This window comes from Durio zibethinus, chromosome 13 (genome assembly GCF_047325235.1).
Source record: "Durio zibethinus cultivar Kanyao isolate XHJ-2024 chromosome 13, ASM4732523v1, whole genome shotgun sequence".
Classification (NCBI taxonomy): domain Eukaryota; kingdom Viridiplantae; phylum Streptophyta; class Magnoliopsida; order Malvales; family Malvaceae; genus Durio; species Durio zibethinus.
Window position 1 is genome coordinate 25,205,150 of NC_143174.1, and position 16,275 is coordinate 25,221,424.

A 16,275-nucleotide genomic window follows, 5' to 3' on the forward strand; every position below is an offset into this window, starting at 1 on the left:
ATATTTGGTTCGCATTATATTTAATTAAGTTAAAAATTTATCATTTATGAATATTAAATAAATATATTCACGAATATATATAAACGAATATGTTTATGAATAATAAATAAATTATAACAAAATAAATTTAAACAAATAAATACTAAATGACTATAAACGAATTTTAAAATAGAATTAAAATAAAAGATAAAAACATAATCTTGTTAGTATTATTATAAACGAATAACAAACATAAAACAAACAAATAATAAATGAATAATAAACGAATGGATTTTAAACAAGTTTTAAATAAATTTGTTTATGAATATAAATGAATCAAATAATTTTTTATTTATGTTCAATTTATTTAATAAATGAATATAAAAATATTATTTAAAATTATTTGTTAAATTTAATAAATAAATATAAACGAATAGAAATAGAATATTTTTATGAATAATTTGTCAAAAATTTTCGTTCGTTTATGCTCTTACTTTTAGATAATTTTATAAGTAAATTCTTTTACATCAATGTGATAGATTTAAAATTTTGCTCATGACATATTCTTTATAAGAATTGAACTTTAATTGACAAAAAAGAATGCATTTCCTCATTAAGTAAAATAATTGCTCTATTCCCTTGCAATCATGATAAAATTTATGATATTTTCTCCTCAAGAAATTATTTTTTTCATAAAGTTTTTTTTTTAAATTATAATTTATTTTTACCAAATCCAAGTATCCAACAAGAAAAGGAAGTCCAAATTAAAAAAAAAAAAAAAGGAAAAGAACAAGTTTTTAACCTCTTTAACTTCTGGTCAAGCCATCAAAGGACAAAAATGAAATTTCAAAAAACTAAAGAGGAAAAAACTGGTATTTTCAAAATTAACAAAAATAAAATAAAATTGCATTAGTCCATTAATGAAAAAAATAATAATAAAATATAAATCAAAATAAAACAACTAGCTTTTTTGTGTTCTTCCAAGCAGAAATAAGGAACAGAGACGGAGAGAAACAGAGAGCTCTTCTGCTATCACCATCGTTGCTTCAAGCGGAAGCTTCTCTGTGATTTTCCCATTATTATTATACAAAAACCCTAACAAGAAGATGTAGATATTAAAAAATAATAAAAAAGATTTTATATCGAAAGCGTTTTGTGGAGAGAACCTTGTTTCCAACCCTAAAAAAAGAACATAATCCCTCCTTTCAGATTCATTCTCTTCACGTAATCGCTTTTAATTTTCGTTTCCTCTCAGTTTTTTTTTTCCCATTTGAAACCCTTTTTTTTAAATTCTGTTTTTTGTTTGTAAACAAAAGGAAATTTGGGGATTATCCGAGGATTTCGGGGAGGGGTTTTTTCCTTGCTCTGTTGATAATTATTGTATTTGGTGGTGGGTTGATTGGAATTAGGGTTTTGGTGGCATTATAATTGGTGGGTCTGTTGAGAATTTGGCTTTTTGGGAGAAATTTCCTGGTGGCTCTGTTTCAATTTAGGGGTTTTGAAAGGGATTCAATGTTAAATTTGGGAATTTTATTGGTTTGTTATGTCCTTTCTGGGAGGCCTTGCAACTTTATTGGTGGATTTGATAAAAATTGGGGTTTTATCATTAGAGGCTGAGATTTTGGTAATTTTTCTCCATTTGGGTGTGGGTTAATTCGCAAAAAGATTGAATTTTAAGTGGTCTGTTTGGGATTTTTATTGTGGTTTCCGGGAGCTGAAGAAAAGATGAGCTCAAGTATGACAGAGAAATTGATTCCTGAAGGGAAGCTTTTGGTTCATATAGCTGAAAATGGACATTCCTTTGAGCTTGATTGTGATGAAACTACATTGGTGGAGGCAGTTATGCAAACGATCGAACCAGTTTCTGGCATCCACTTCAATGATCAGCTCGTTCTGTGTGCAGACTTGAAACTTTTGCCTCAAAGGCCACTTTCTGCATATAAACTTCCTTCCGGTGACCGTGATGTCTTCATATTTAACAAGTCAAGGTTGCAAACTAATTCCCCACCACCACCACCAGAGCAAGTTGATATAGTTGAAATTTCAGAACCCCGGCCGCCGGCTTCCATTAGTGACCCTCATCCTTTGGATGATGCTCCTGACCCTGCTTTGAAGGCTTTACCTTCTTATGAGAGGCAGTTTAGGTACCATTATCATCGAGGACTTGCTATATATAATCGAACACTGTCAAAGTTTGATTATTGTGAAAGGCTGTTGAGGGAGCAGAAGGTTCAGGAAAGGGCATTGGAAATTGCAAGAAATAATTTAGATCAACATTATAGGATGACTCGCCAAAATTATTTGGAATTCATGAAGCGTTATAAACAGCAACATCGTTATCATACTAATTTGTTGGCAGACTTTGATAAGGATATGCAGAAGTTGAGATCCACCAAGCTTCACCCTGCATTGCAGACTGCTAGGAAATGCTTACTAGATTTTGTGAAGGAAGATAACTTAAGGAAGTCTAGGGAAAATTGTAAAAGCTTCCACAGGCAGTTTGAGAACAAAGTTGTACAATTCAATCAGATGTTTGGTGAATTGAAGCGCAAGGTAGAGGAGTTGCTCCCTTTGAGGGCTTCCTTGCCTATTAAGAATTTGGAACTAACCATTAAGGAGCATCAGCGATGCCTGAATGAACAGAAGAGCATTATGCAGTCTTTAAGGTTTGCTCTTTTGGTTTATGCATTTTTTTCCTCCTTGTAATTTGAAGGGAATTTTGATTTGTACATCCCATCCCCCTTGCATTATGGTATGAAATTTTGATCCAGAGTGTTGATTATTTATGCTATTCTTGTTCTTTTGGCATTTCTTCTATATATTGGACTTGTCCTCACAGTGGATCAATTTACGACTGTGAGTGTTCCCCAGCTTTATGGACAGATCATTGCTTTTGTTATTCTTTTGGCCTTTGTTCTGCGTGATTCATCTGAAATATTATAATGAATTTTTAGACACACAACCTAGGACAATTTTATAATCTGCATGGTTCCCTGGAACATATACAGGGAGTATTATTCCAGATTATGAAAAAATTCAGCTAGTATGTTTCTTGTCTTAATTTATGTTTAGGCACTAAGGCCCTTCGTTTGGGAATTGAAAATGGAAATGTGAGGAGAGATATTGTGACTTCTTGTTTATTAAGGAACTAATCAATATCCATGGGCACTGATAAATTCAAAGTCAAATCACCTGAGTGATTGATGAGGATTGTCAGAACGTGCATATGAGGATAGTAATAAACTTTTTGCAAATCTTACGCAGCTTTACAATTTTGAGGAGGCTTATTAATGGGTTTCCTCATGTCCATATGGCTCTGACCTGTTGGAGACTGCTTTTGTCATAGAGCTTTTGATTCTAGCATATGGTAACTTATGCGTATCAATCTAACATAGCACCAACTGAAGAACTTTCCAAACACATGATTGGGAGTTTCAATGTTATACTCATCTAATCTGGTCATAAAAGGATTGTAACCTTTAATAACATTTGAGACTGTATTTGAACAACACGTAAGTGAAAAATATTTCTTCTAATCCTAGCAATTAACACTTCACCTTTTATAGAATATTTTTTAGTTTGAGAAGTTGAAATTTATTTCATAGACAATTTAGTAACCTTTATTTCTTTTCTACTCTACTTTCTGAGATCCAAATGGATCTTAATTTCTCCTAATCTAAGAATTTTTTTTTCTTTTTTGTTTAGTATTCAGTTTTTATCAACTGCTATATGGTTTACACTTTTTTCTGTTTACTAATGTTGCAAAGATCCTCTGTAATAATTGTCTTTGTAGAATTTCATAATGTCTGAAATTGATGACTTTGCGTGTCTATATTCCTGCAGCAAAGATGTCAATACAGTAAAGAAGCTTGTAGATGATTGTCTGTCGTGCCAATTCTCTTCCTCCCTTCGTCCTCATGATGCAGTTTCAGCCTTGGGTCCTATGTATGATGTCCATGACAAGAGTCATCTGCCCAGGATGCTGGCTTGTGAACATGCAATATCAAAGCTGCTAGACTTTTGCAAGGATAAGAAGAATGAAATGAACATCTTTGTTCACAATTACATGCAAAAGACAACATATGTTACATACCACATCAAGGAGGTCAAGTTGCAGTTTCATGTTTTCAGAGAGGTGATGCGTCAGGAGGATCTATTTATGGACCTTAAGTTGGTCCGCGGAATTGCTCCTGCATATAGAGCCTGTCTTGCTGAAATAGTGAGAAGAAGGGCATCTATGAAGCTTTACATGGGCATGGCTGGTCAGCTGGCTGAAAGGCTTGCAACAAAGAGAGAAGTTGAGGCTAGGAGACGAGAGGAGTTTCTAAAAACACATGGTTTGTATATACCCGAGGATGTATTGGCTTCCATGGGGTTATATGATACCCCTAACCAGTGTGTTGTGAATATAGCTCCTTTTGACACTGCATTGCTTGATATTGATATTCATGACCTGGACCATTATGCTCCTGAGTATTTAGCAGGACTGCCTACGAAGGCTGGCTCAAGAGATCCAATTTCCATGTCAAATGAGAGTTCTCATTCAGCTGGTACTGAAGAGATTGGTGTAGATACTCTTGAAAAAGATGATTCTGATGATTACCTTGAGGGGTGTGAATTGGCAGAGATTGCTGGAACTAGTGCGATGGAAGTTGAGAATGCAAAACTGAAAGCTAAACTTGCTTCTGCAATAGCCCTGATTTGTTGTTTGGGTCCTGAATTTGAATATGAATCACTTGATGATAATAAAGTCAATACTTTATTGAAAAATGCTGCAGAAAAGACTGCTGAAGCCTTGCATCTAAAAGATGAGTATGGAAAACACCTGCAATCTATGCTCAAGGCAAAACAAATGCAGTGTGTTTCGTATGAAAAGCGCATTCAGGAACTGGAGCAGAGATTGTCTGATCAGTTTTCACAGGCGCAGAAGCTTTCTATAACTAATGATATCAGTGACTTTGGCCTTCTGGCCTCAAAGGCTGATGATTGTAAGCCCGAAATCTCAGGTTGTGAGGTGAATGTCCTTTGCATATCTACATCCGAGCCCATGGATGAAGTTTCGTGCATTTCAAATTCTTTGGATGCAAAGCTGGGACTATTTACACAGCAATCAAGCACAGGTCGAGAAGTGGTAGATGAGAATGTGATGGACTCCTCTATAATGCTCAACCCTGAGTTGGTTTCGTCATTGCAAGAGCCGCATCGAGAAGAACTGCAAGTTGGTGAGAAAGATGGAAAAGATAGGATGGTGGGAAAGTCTGGCATTTCTTTCACTAACAGTTCTACTGCTGAGAGTATGCCTGAGCCTCTGAATGCTTTACCTTGTGAGACAGCAGCAGAGCTGGTTTTAGATTCTAAAGTTAAGGGGGATCTTGTTTTGGAATTGCGAAGTACGCTTGCAGAGAAGTTCAACCGATTAAGTGAAACTGAAACCAAACTTAGGGATGTTTTGGATGAGGTTTCCATGCTTAGGAGGGAGATGGAAATGAGTCATAAACTTCTTGATGAATCTCAGGTAGTAGCAGAATGAATTTCTTCCCTTCCTATTTGCATTTTGGTTTTCCAGTGATTTATGATAGATTTAACTGATTCTATTTCATTTCTTACTGTTCTTCATTGAGCATATTCGTTTCTATGCATTCATGTTAGGTAACACATGGATATTACTGGGAGTCCCTCCTTCACAGATTACGAACTGCATTATTTGAAGTTATATACTTTATTTTATAGTGCAATAAGTTACCTGGAACATTATGAGGAATTGGGGATGAAACTTGGTATGACTTGTTGGGCTACCTATCTCCAAATGGCATTATAAGGTTATACTTATTGGCTATGGATTATAACATGGATGTGGAAATTGAATACTCTATGCTGCCTATCCTTTACTTCAGTGCCTGTTGCTTCATTTATTCTAAGTTTAGAGTGTCCTTTTTGTCATGTATGCCCTCCAGGCTAGATGTATGAGTAAATTGTTCTTCTTTTATTAGTACTAGCCTAGTGGCACCCACAAAAGAGACTTAGAATTGTAGCATACTAAACAAAACAACATTTAAGGTGTAAATAACTTTTCAAAAGTGAGAGAAAACCTAAAAAATAGGAGGTTGAACTAGGTTCCCAAGTTGGATGATAGGCCAACTTGCTTATAAATTTTGGAGGTTAGTGGTGAACTCAAGGACTCCTTTAGATACCTTAGAGAGGTTGGCAACTTATTTAGTTTTTCTGGTATGCTAGAGTCGATCTGAAAATTGGTAGTAATTGCTTTGCTCTTGTATGTGTATCCAGATTACAGCTAATTGCACTGCCAATCAAATTTGATTTGAGGGATTGTTGAAGGAAACTCAACCTATGTTATTTGCCTTTATAGTGTAAATTTAACTATTTGATCACTATCGTGTGCTGTACTCTCATTTTCCCTTACTGTGTTACAGATGAACCGTGCTCACTTGGAGAATTGTCTGCATGAAGCAAGAGAGGCAGCCCAAAGCCATCGTTGTGCTGCTGATCGGAGAGCCTCAGAATATAGTGCGCTGCATGCATCGGCTGTTAAGATGCGTGATATGTTTGAAAGACTTCGAAATTGTGTCTACTTTCCTGGTGGGATGGCCAGTTTTGCTGATTCTTTGCATGTTTTGGCTCAGACTTTGGCCAAGTAAGTTACTTGTTGAAATGCTTGCGAGGGTTTGCACAGTCTCCTTCACCCACTCCTTATTCTTTATCACTGGTAGGCCATTATTAGGGGCAAAGGAATGGTGGGCAATGGGCTGGAAGAAAACTGGAAACGATAATTTAGTTTTCAATTTCATAAATTATAGCAAAGAGAAAGCTTAATCAAAATTTGTAGTTGAAGTCCATGCACAAAAAAAAATGTATTCATAATTAAACTTTTTGGTCCTATTTAGCATTCCAGAAAGTGGATTTCTTTATAAGAAAGTGATTGGAAATGGGTTGTGTTCTTCCCTTTCAAACCCATTGCTCTTTTTTTTTTTTGGGGATGGGAAGGGGGGGGGGGGGGGAAAGGATACTTCTGCCATCTATTTACTTAGAAGTTTAAAGGGTGATACACGGACAAAATAGTATCTTTTCTGATGTTCTGAAGTGCTATTTTTTCCTGTTGAATTTTCACTTCCATGATAGACATTTTAATGACCATGGTCCAAATATCTCTGCTATGAAAATTTCAGTTCCATTAGTGATAGCGGAGATGATGGCACTGCAGAGTTCCACAAATGTATCCGGGTCCTTGCCGAAAAAGTTGGTTTCTTGTCTAGGCATTGCGAAGAGTTGCATGAGAATTACACTAGTGTTGAAGCAGTAAATGAACGGCTTAGGAAGGAATTGGAAGAGAAAAACGAGCTGGTTAACACTCTGAACGCTAAGCATCAACTTCAGAAGCAGGTAGGTTTTGTCAATGTGCTCAACTTAATAAGATTGGGTGGATTAGACTTATTTATACCATGCAGATATATGCTTGAACAGTGAAAAGAAGCTTCTACCAGCTTTTGCTCTTGCAGACCCATTAACCATGTATAGCAAGCTGTTACAGAATAAATAGTTTGCTTGTCATTATTAATTCTTCCTGATTAATTCTAAATATAACTATTCATGATTTCTCTCTTTCTTTTTTCATGTAGCATGTTTTAATTTTTTAAGCAAGTAGTATGATGTTCTGCTTCAGGCAAACAAGGAAAAGATATCTTTCAGCCGCTTGCAAGTCCATGAAATTGCTGCATTTGTACTAAATTCAGCTGGGCATTATGAGGCAATCACCCGAAACTGCTCCAACTACTACTTGTCTGCTGAATCTGTGCCCTTGTTTACTGATCATCTTGCAAGCCAACCGAGCTATATAGTTGGGCAGATTGTACATATTGAGCGCCAAACTGTGAAGCTACTGCCTCCATCAGCTACATCTGATCATGTTATAGAGGATCCTGTGGATCAACTAACTTCTGACACAGAGGCAGAGCGGTTAACCTTGAGTTCTGGATCAAGTTTGAACCCCTATGGTCTCCCTATTGGATGTGAATACTTCATAGTGACAGTAGCCATGATACCTGGTACCACCATTCATTCACCACCTCCTTCCTGATTCCTGCCCCAGAAGCAGATTTGACGTGATGGGAGAAACCTAACTGTACATACGTTATAAAATATTCTGTAGATAAACCATCATGGTGGCAGTTGAATTAGATTTTCCTTTTGTACAGCCAATTTTAATCTCCTTTGTACATAAAGCTACTCTTTTTAAATATGTAAAAAAAAAAAAAAAAAAACTGTAAATATTTTCCAAGCATTGGCACTTTAAGTTTAACAAAGCCTTATTTATTTAGAGTTTATTTCAAAAATGTGCTTATGAATTCTTGAGTACCATTTCTTCCATCATGTTTGCCTGTAAAATACTACTTGAGTGCAATTATTTGGCTCTGCCATCTTAAAATTAGGAATCCCTCTGTTGGGGACAGAAATCTTGCTACCAGGATTAAGTAGTGTTGTTACCTGCTAAAGTATACGTTTGCTAGCAGAACATTTCAATCTTCACAGTTGAAGTAATTTGATTCCTCACACAAGTTCTCTTTTCTATATTTCCTTTTCCGTTTTTGTTAACAGAGCACACTTTGACGGCTACAACGTTTTCCAACTGCTCTACCAAAAACAAGTCTTATAACCATCATTAATTATATAACTCATGCAAGTGGTTGGAAACCTTTTTTTTTTATAAATCATTTCATAAATGACGTGCATATATATAATCTTCGAACAATACCCATCAACACGATTCAACAATATCCTATGCAACCAAACTCGCACAAATTCCTCCATGTTAAAATATCCACCTTACAATCAAGCGCTAAAAGCAATTTGCTCATTTGCACCATGTATGATAAGAACAGAGGACTTGCACAGATCAATTACAATTTACTTGCAAATTAAAATAGTACCAACAATCTGCTTGAGATATAAAATCAAATAATTTTGCTAAAACACCTAAAGATTTTTACATGGGCTTTACTAGAATTCTTCATCAAAAGAATTTTCTGAATTCCAATAATTCCCATTGTCCAAGCATCCATCCACATACATTTGACATAATAGACGACCATCTGATTTCCAACTAAGATGAGGGAGCTTGGGAAATTCACTTGATATTTATCATTTTAAACAGTTGATAAACAAGAAAACTATCTTATCTAGCTTGACTGTCTCCATCTTCTGAAATATTAAACAAGAACTTTGGGAGAGATGTAATTCGGGGAAGATGAAGCAGCAACTCACCAAATGAGTCTTTTCTTGACATGCCCGGAGCCTGCTTGTTACTAGAGAATTCCTTGGTATCCCCTTCAAAAGCCTTCACACCACCCTTAATATTAACCCCAGACTCGTGAGTTTGGTTTAGCTGAACATCTTTTCCATCATCAGGTCCATCGTTAGCCTGTGAGTTTGTGCATGTTGTAGTGTCCTTTTGCAAAAGACAACAGAGAGAATTGACCCTTGACATGAGGGATTTCTCATCAGAGGCTGTTGTCAATTGAGTGTCACTAAGAAGGTATTGTGCAATCTCCTCCAGCATTTCCTGGCATTCTGGTCTATTTTCAGAGGATGGATTTTCGGATGTCATCTGTTCTGAAAGACAATGTCCGATATGGTTTATAAGATCACTCATGGACATAGATGGGTGAAGTCCAGGCACTTTTATCTCGTCCCAATTCCTTGGTCCCTTTGAATCCACTGCTTCAAAAACTCCACTTCCTTCAATGGCATGAGAGTCCATCACTAATGTGAAATGACAAATTAATTACAGAAGAAAGAAAGAAATGTAAGAATGCTATATTTACAAATAGTTTATACCATACTATTTCACAAAGAAGAAAACGTATTTCTACTCAGCTATAAGTCTATGCCCAGGAAAAATGGAGCGGTACCAATGCACATACTAAATCAATCAGACACTGAACAAATCAAATAGCATGTATATGCAGAATACGGCACATATAGAAATAAAAAATAGGTTATTGTGTTCTTTACAATGCTGCCGATATCAGCACCACCACCATTACCAAAAAGATTTATAACTTCAAGCCCGTGTAACATCATTATCAATAATGCAAAAGCATACTTTAGATCAAATTCCTAAGAGATAATGCACTACACTGTATTAGGCATTGGATTTCAGAAGTGGAACTAAAAAAGAATGCAAAAAGACTATATAACTCCGAAACTTTATCCATCAGCAAAACAAAAACAATCCCCAAGCTCCTGATTTTACCTGAACTGGGAGAAGGAGCTTCCCTGGACATATTTTCAGAGGTTATACAAGCAGAATCCCCTTTCTCAATCTCCAAGGACGAAGACTGAGCTGCAGCAGGTGATGCTATATTCTGGAAGCCAGAGCTAGTGGATCCTTTACCAGTCTCCCCCTGGCCAAAATCAAGCTCTTTCGGTCCATCAAGATCCTCAAACACTGAAGTCCGTGATTCAAAGTATGGTGAATCCAAAATTATTTCTCGCCGTCTGCTTAAACAGTTCAAACGCATGTCACACTGGATGAGTTTTTCAAAATGTTTGTTTAACAATCCTTGGGGACACTGCAGAAAATGTTGCCTGAAAAGCCACAAAAAAAATTGCATATGCAAACGCCTAAGATAAAGCAGTAATATTCACCTTGTATTTCCACAAAGAATTAATTCCATATTATTTTTACCTATGTATGCTAGCTTGACCATCAGTAAAATCTGAAGCTGCCTGCCATAAGGTGTGCTTTCTAGGCTGTGGGTTAGTCTCCCGGAAGAAAAGGGGCTGTCTACCCAACTGCATCATAAACAAAAAAAAAAAAAGAACCAAAGTCAAACATATTCAGATTGCAGGAAATATAAAAGAGAGAGAGAGAGAGAGAGAAGATCATACGAAACATAAGAAAGTTTACCACAACATTCAAAGTCCCTGGTCCATTATCAGCACAATTTGCCTTAAGAGCCATAATATCCGACCACTGTATTTCAATCTTACTCTTAAGCCCACCTTCCAATACCTCCCAAACAAGCTTATGCTTAGCAAAATAACACTTGGCCACTAAATCACCTTCATACCTCGACTTATACTGCGAATCACCAAGTAAACAATTCTTCAGCCACTTGACAATGCATGTTATAAGACAATTAAATAAAATTTGATAAAAAAATCACCTCCCAATGGCCGATTCGAAGGATGGAAGCTGGAAAATTTGAGGCTTTAAGCTTATCCGTAGTGGCAGCAGCTTTAACCTCCTTTTTGACTTCAGAGCTCAAGGTTTCAGCTTGGGCAGCTAAGCCACTGCTCTGGGATTGAGACAGGCGCATTTGGATCAAATCCAAAAGTGAAGGACTCTTCCTTAGCCTCAAACCAAGTGGGCTCGGCTCATCCAACGGATTGTATTGCGATGACGGGATCGGGAATGCATTGGCATCAGAGTTCCACTGACAAAAAAGAACATCAAACCCAGAAACAAAATCTTTAAAATTTAAAACCTCTCGTATAAAGCTCTTATTTTTTTCCCCAAATAGTTGAGATCTCTCTCCAAAATTAGGTAACTGTTTTATTTCATTAAAAAAGGGGAAAAGGTTAAAAAGAAATTACCTGTTGAAGATTTGGAGAAGGTTTGGAGCGTTTATTAGGAGGGCCCTGTTCTTCCCCTAAAGAATCCTCGACGATCTCCAATTTCACCGGCGGCTTGTCATGGCGCGCCGTAGTATCTTGCTCCGGCCTAAGATTCCCCGATCTCATCAACTGCACCATCGAATCAAAGAGAAATTCCGATTTTCCCAATCCGAACCTAAAAATCGCGGAAAATCTAATTTTGATTTTTCTCTCTCAAAATTAAAGGAAAGACAGCAAGTTTCTGAGATTTCGAAAACCTAGAAAATTACATTGCGGAAATCTAATCAACGGTATTAAAAGAGGAGAGAAGGAAAGAGAAGATTTTTTTTTTTACGGCGACCACGTGCGACATCCCGCGTTGTCTGACCATCGCACGTGCGATAAAGTTCCGAGATTACTTTGATATCCTTGGTTTGCGGCAATTATAGGGATTACAGTGGAGGTTATTTTGGGTATTCAGCGAAAAAAGAGTAGAATGTGCTGGAGGACACTAAAGACATTGATGGATATAATGTGGGGCCCAGATAGTTAGGGTTTACTTTAAATGACGGCGGTATCTGACAAGTGGCGAGATGTCCAGCCGTAACTTTAAGCGTATGTTTTTCAAGTGACACGTACACTATTCATCGGACGCCGAAGACAAACAGGTGAAACTTGTGAAACTGGCAAATCGTACAGGCCACAAAGAACAACATGACATGTTCTCAACCTTAAAACAAGAAAACAAGACTTGATGGGTTTGAAAAGATAGCCTTTTCAAGGAGGACCCAACAACCAAAAGCTTGGGAAACATTCATCTGTTGAGCTTTGTGAACGGGTAACAACTAACAAATAACTGAAGAAGTTAATAACAGAATAGGCTTCCTGCCTTTGAATTCCCCAAAGTTGGACGTAATTAAAAATTAAATACGACATAATAATAGATATAAAAATGATATAAAAAAATATAAATTAATAAAATTTAAAATTTTAATAAAAATTATATAATAAAAATAAATATATATTGTGTTTGACGTATCAATATAAATTATGATATAATAATTTTTTTATTTTATATGAAATAAACACATGATAAATTTAGTCGTATGACAGCTTATTACACTCTAAAAAGCAATTCTGGTTTACCAAATAAGTTGTGGTTAAAACAAATGCCAATGTAGAGGTAAACTTCACACAACAATAGCAACAAATTCATGATTCTAGGTGATCGTCCTTAGATCAGGTAATGATAAAGCAAATGCAGGAGATCTGATGAACTCTTCTATCTCTTCTGTTATGATTAGAAATGAATGAGGATTCTATGCTTTATGTGGTCTAAGCCTTTTTTTAACCCCTAAAGCATCCACCATCCTAGGCATAGCCATACGATGCATATAATGTTATGTGTGATGCCATAAACCGGAATCAAACGGGTGCCAACATGATTGAAAAAATAAATTTCAACTTAGAATTGATCAATGGCCATGCATTGGAGATTAAAACAATAAACACAATTTTCTCTAACATAACTTTGAGAAATTACAAGAAAACAAACTAAAAAGTCCTCACATGACGCCTGATTTACGTGGCATTTCTATTCACTTTGAGATATGGCAAGACACCGATCACATTGTCATATTCACTCCGGCTAAATGCATGCTGCAGACAAAAATTGACACAAAATACATTATGAGAACAAGTTTTATGCTGAAATAGAGACCTAAATATTTAACCTTATACATTAAACAAAAAGTGTTTCATTTCAAATTATCTCAGCAACTTAAACGGTCCGTTTAAACCATCTCACAATGATCAAAAACAATTTCAGTAAATTTCTCCATGACTTGATTTTATGCATATTTTTAAGTATTGTACTAAATATGGTTATGCTTTCACCAATATCCAGCATAGGTATTTGTATCTGAGTTCCAGTGAAGACACAATCAATCATGTTTCAAGCAATTAATTGAGCATTTAGACAAAATATTACATTGGTTATGATCATGATGTAGGTTACTTACAATAAATTTTAAGTTTTTGAATACCCTAGCCGTTTAAGTTTAACATGGAACTTTCTCGCACTGTCAACTTACCAGAAAAACAAATGTTTAATCTGCCTCTCAACCACCACACTCACCAAACAATGGCTAACAACAAATAACTAAGATTTCACCTTGAAATACAGTAATAAATGGAGAGGACATTCGATTTATAATATGCTTTTCAACATCTAGGGCCCAGATATCATTATACGAGTTCCTAGGAAGAAAGCACAAATCAAGTTATCAACCGAGCATTTTAAGCAAAATATTTCAATGGTGGGGGTGCATGTTACTTTTGAATACCCTTTGCTCACTTCTTAAGGTCAATACGGAGCGTTCTCACACTGTCAACTTATCAGAAAAGCAAAAGTGCAACCTGCGTTCCATCCCACCACACTCACGAAGCAAAAGGTAACAAAAAATAACCATGATTTCACCCATCAAAACCTCCTAAACACCAGGCTGATTTTGCTATATCACAGTAAGACCATAGGTTCATTATTTCGCTCTAAAAGAAGCCAAAATACTCTCTAAGGCACACCCAACCCTTACTCAATGCAAGACATGAAATGTACCTATATAATGCAGACTACAAATAGCCTAAATGGGGTAGCCACACTACTTCTTGAAAGAAGAGGGGTGGAGTTCCAGTTTCCCCTTCGATCCAAAATGAAAAACATGTCATAATATAACGGGCAAAAAACCGGCAGCTCCTTCAGGATTCTTTTCTCTCAGGATAACTTACAAAGAAAAATGGTGATTTGTATCCTTGTGATTGGAAATATGGACATGCCATGGCAGAGTTCATCTACCAATCCCAACTGAACTTAGGAAACAGCATTACAGCCAAGAGACTGAATTCCCATTTATATGGGGGAAAAGAAGCAGTGTGGCAGAGCGGAAGGATCCACCAAAATTTAGGATATAATTTTGAAAATAAGCTTCATAACTAAGAACCAAAAGCAGCAAGAATTCGGAGCAATTAGTACTCACTTTTTTAGACTACCTAAAAAGCTCAAATATTCAATAAGAACTAAGAACAAAGCACAAGCTAAGGCAAAACTTTGGTGTGAGAAAAAAAAATTGACCATTTTGGAGAGGCGCAATTTACGCTTTGTGTTCTTCTTAGCCACAAATGCTGCTTCCCAGCTCTCCTCTTAACTATTTTCCCTCTTCCTGTCACCCGAAACGGCTTTGCAGAAGCCTAATAACCCATATAACAACACGAAATCCATTAGAAAAGCACACCCATATGCATAAAAAGTAGAACAAACTTATTAACTTTTAGTCTATGCTTTTTGATTGCCAAGAAAAATTTTCAACTTTTTTGGACGAAAAGATGCAAAGAACCTAATTTGCTCACAAAATTTCTAACTTTTCCGAAATCTAAAACTACAGCTAAAAATGTGGATTCTTTTGGCCCGAATTGAACTCAATATAGCAACCAAATTGTTTGATATAACAACAGCAAGAAAACTAACGCTTTAAAATATGAATCTTTCCTTGTTTGCGAAGGAACAAAGTGAAGAAAAGAGAGAAGTACCTTGTGGCTTTTCATTTTGTAGCCTTTAGCAGCAAAGACAGTGAGAGATGTTTGAGAAGCAGGGATGACAGTGGAAAGCTTAAGGGAAGCAAATGAAGGGAACCCAGAAATGCTTTGAGTATAACTGAGTTTCAAGGCTTTGCCCACCTTGTTGAATTTGAGGAGTTGTACTGAGATACGAGAGAGTCGAGTGGCGGGGGACAGATAAGAATGGAAAAAAGGTAAATTAAAAGACATGGTCGTTAAATTCAGAGAAGAAGGAATGTGTTGTTTTGTTAACGCTAAGGTTTTGTTTGTGGGAGGGAGGTGGATTTGGATACAACTGAAAACTGCAGTCCTTGGGTCCTCATTGAATATCGTAGAGCAGCAAACGTTGGATATTTTGGGTTAGCATGATAATTTATAGATACAAATAAAAATAAAAGAAGAGTTTTAGATTTGAAAATATAAAATATGATATAATGATATTATATAAAAATGATAAAAAAAATATAGGTGATATCAAATTTTTAAAAAATTATATATAAATATAATAAAATGATATATTTTATATTTTAATATTGATATGAATTATAATATGTAATTTTTATTTAAAATATGAGATAAATATATAAATTATTAATATTTTATACGATACAAATATATAAATTATTAAATTTAAAATTTTTGTATTTAATTATCCGATTTAATGTAATCAAACTCAAATATGATTGAATTTGAGTGAAGTATCATCTTGAAAAGATGTCTAATACTTCACATATATAAAATATATAATACAGTTTTTATTTCTCTTTTTTTTTTTATAATTAAAATAAATCTGTTGTGAAAATATATAATTTTTAAAAAATATTTTACAGACCACTTTAGTTTGATTACGGTCTAATCCTATTATTATTTAAAAATCGCTTTTATTATTTTTAATTTTCCTACTACTTCCATTATTATTTATAGACACTTTTTTTTTTCTTTTAAGGATCACTTTAGTTTGAAGAAGAAAAAGAAAGGAGGTTATATAATATAATAAGAAACGGTTTAGTTTGGGACGGTGCTTTTTTCATTGAAGAAGGTATAATTTCTTTTTTCATTTTTTTTTTTATT

General features: G+C 35.5%; 2 protein-coding genes and 1 pseudogene across 5 annotated transcripts; 1 reads left to right on the forward strand and 2 right to left on the reverse strand.

Annotated features, from left to right (window-relative positions):
* Window positions 1-951: 951 nt before the first annotated feature.
* Window positions 952-8,339, forward strand: LOC111303386 (autophagy-related protein 11-like). Of its 2 annotated transcripts, none has more exons than XM_022899615.2 (5): window positions 952-2,645; window positions 3,823-5,494; window positions 6,411-6,631; window positions 7,164-7,377; window positions 7,614-8,339. In XM_022899615.2, exons 1-5 carry the CDS (start codon window positions 1,705-1,707, stop codon window positions 7,629-7,631), a joined length of 3,066 nt encoding a protein of 1,021 aa, XP_022755350.2. In that variant the 5' UTR covers window positions 952-1,704; the 3' UTR covers window positions 7,632-8,339. The 2 variants fall into 2 exon arrangements, with proteins under 2 accessions (XP_022755350.2, XP_022755349.2); XM_022899614.2 differs by having other exon boundaries at window positions 7,658-8,339.
* A 539-nt stretch (window positions 8,340-8,878) lies between these two features.
* On the reverse strand, window positions 8,879-11,882 carry LOC111303387 (uncharacterized). 2 transcript variants are annotated; one of them, XM_022899618.2, is made up of 6 exons: window positions 11,593-11,882; window positions 11,163-11,432; window positions 10,904-11,077; window positions 10,682-10,788; window positions 10,247-10,581; window positions 8,879-9,729 (listed from the first exon to the last, which is right to left on the reverse strand). In XM_022899618.2, the coding sequence occupies exons 1-6, from the start codon at window positions 11,749-11,751 to the stop codon at window positions 9,167-9,169; spliced, it is 1,608 nt and encodes a 535-aa protein (XP_022755353.2). In that variant the 5' UTR covers window positions 11,752-11,882; the 3' UTR covers window positions 8,879-9,166. The 2 variants fall into 2 exon arrangements, with proteins under 2 accessions (XP_022755353.2, XP_022755352.2); XM_022899617.2 differs by having other exon boundaries at window positions 8,879-9,753.
* Window positions 11,883-13,037: 1,155 nt separating this feature from the next.
* LOC111302624 (large ribosomal subunit protein bL35c-like) lies at window positions 13,038-15,545 on the reverse strand (annotated as a pseudogene). Its single transcript, XR_016326907.1, has 3 exons — window positions 15,178-15,545; window positions 14,723-14,838; window positions 13,038-13,251 (listed from the first exon to the last, which is right to left on the reverse strand). The product of XR_016326907.1 is annotated as a large ribosomal subunit protein bL35c-like (transcript).
* Between the last annotated feature and the right edge of the window lie 730 nt (window positions 15,546-16,275).

What these genes read in the sequence shown, in the direction of transcription:
- LOC111303387 (XM_022899617.2), bottom strand. Translation starts at nt 11,751, where the DNA reads ATGGTGCAGTTGATGAGATCGGGGAATCTTAGGCCGGAGCAAGATACT. An exon ending in CAGGGACTTTGAATGTTGTG is followed by an intron (nt 10,789 to 10,903) that starts GTAAACTTTCTT and finishes TTTATGATGCAG; the next exon opens with TTGGGTAGACAGCCCCTTTT. An exon ending in AGCTCCTTCTCCCAGTTCAG is followed by an intron (nt 9,754 to 10,246) that starts GTAAAATCAGGA and finishes ATTTCACATTAG; the next exon opens with TGATGGACTCTCATGCCATT.
- LOC111303386 (XM_022899614.2), top strand. Translation starts at nt 1,705, where the DNA reads ATGAGCTCAAGTATGACAGAGAAATTGATTCCTGAAGGGAAGCTTTTG. An exon ending in TTGGCTCAGACTTTGGCCAA is followed by an intron (nt 6,632 to 7,163) that starts GTAAGTTACTTG and finishes TGAAAATTTCAG; the next exon opens with TTCCATTAGTGATAGCGGAG. An exon ending in AGCATCAACTTCAGAAGCAG is followed by an intron (nt 7,378 to 7,657) that starts GTAGGTTTTGTC and finishes GTTCTGCTTCAG; the next exon opens with GCAAACAAGGAAAAGATATC.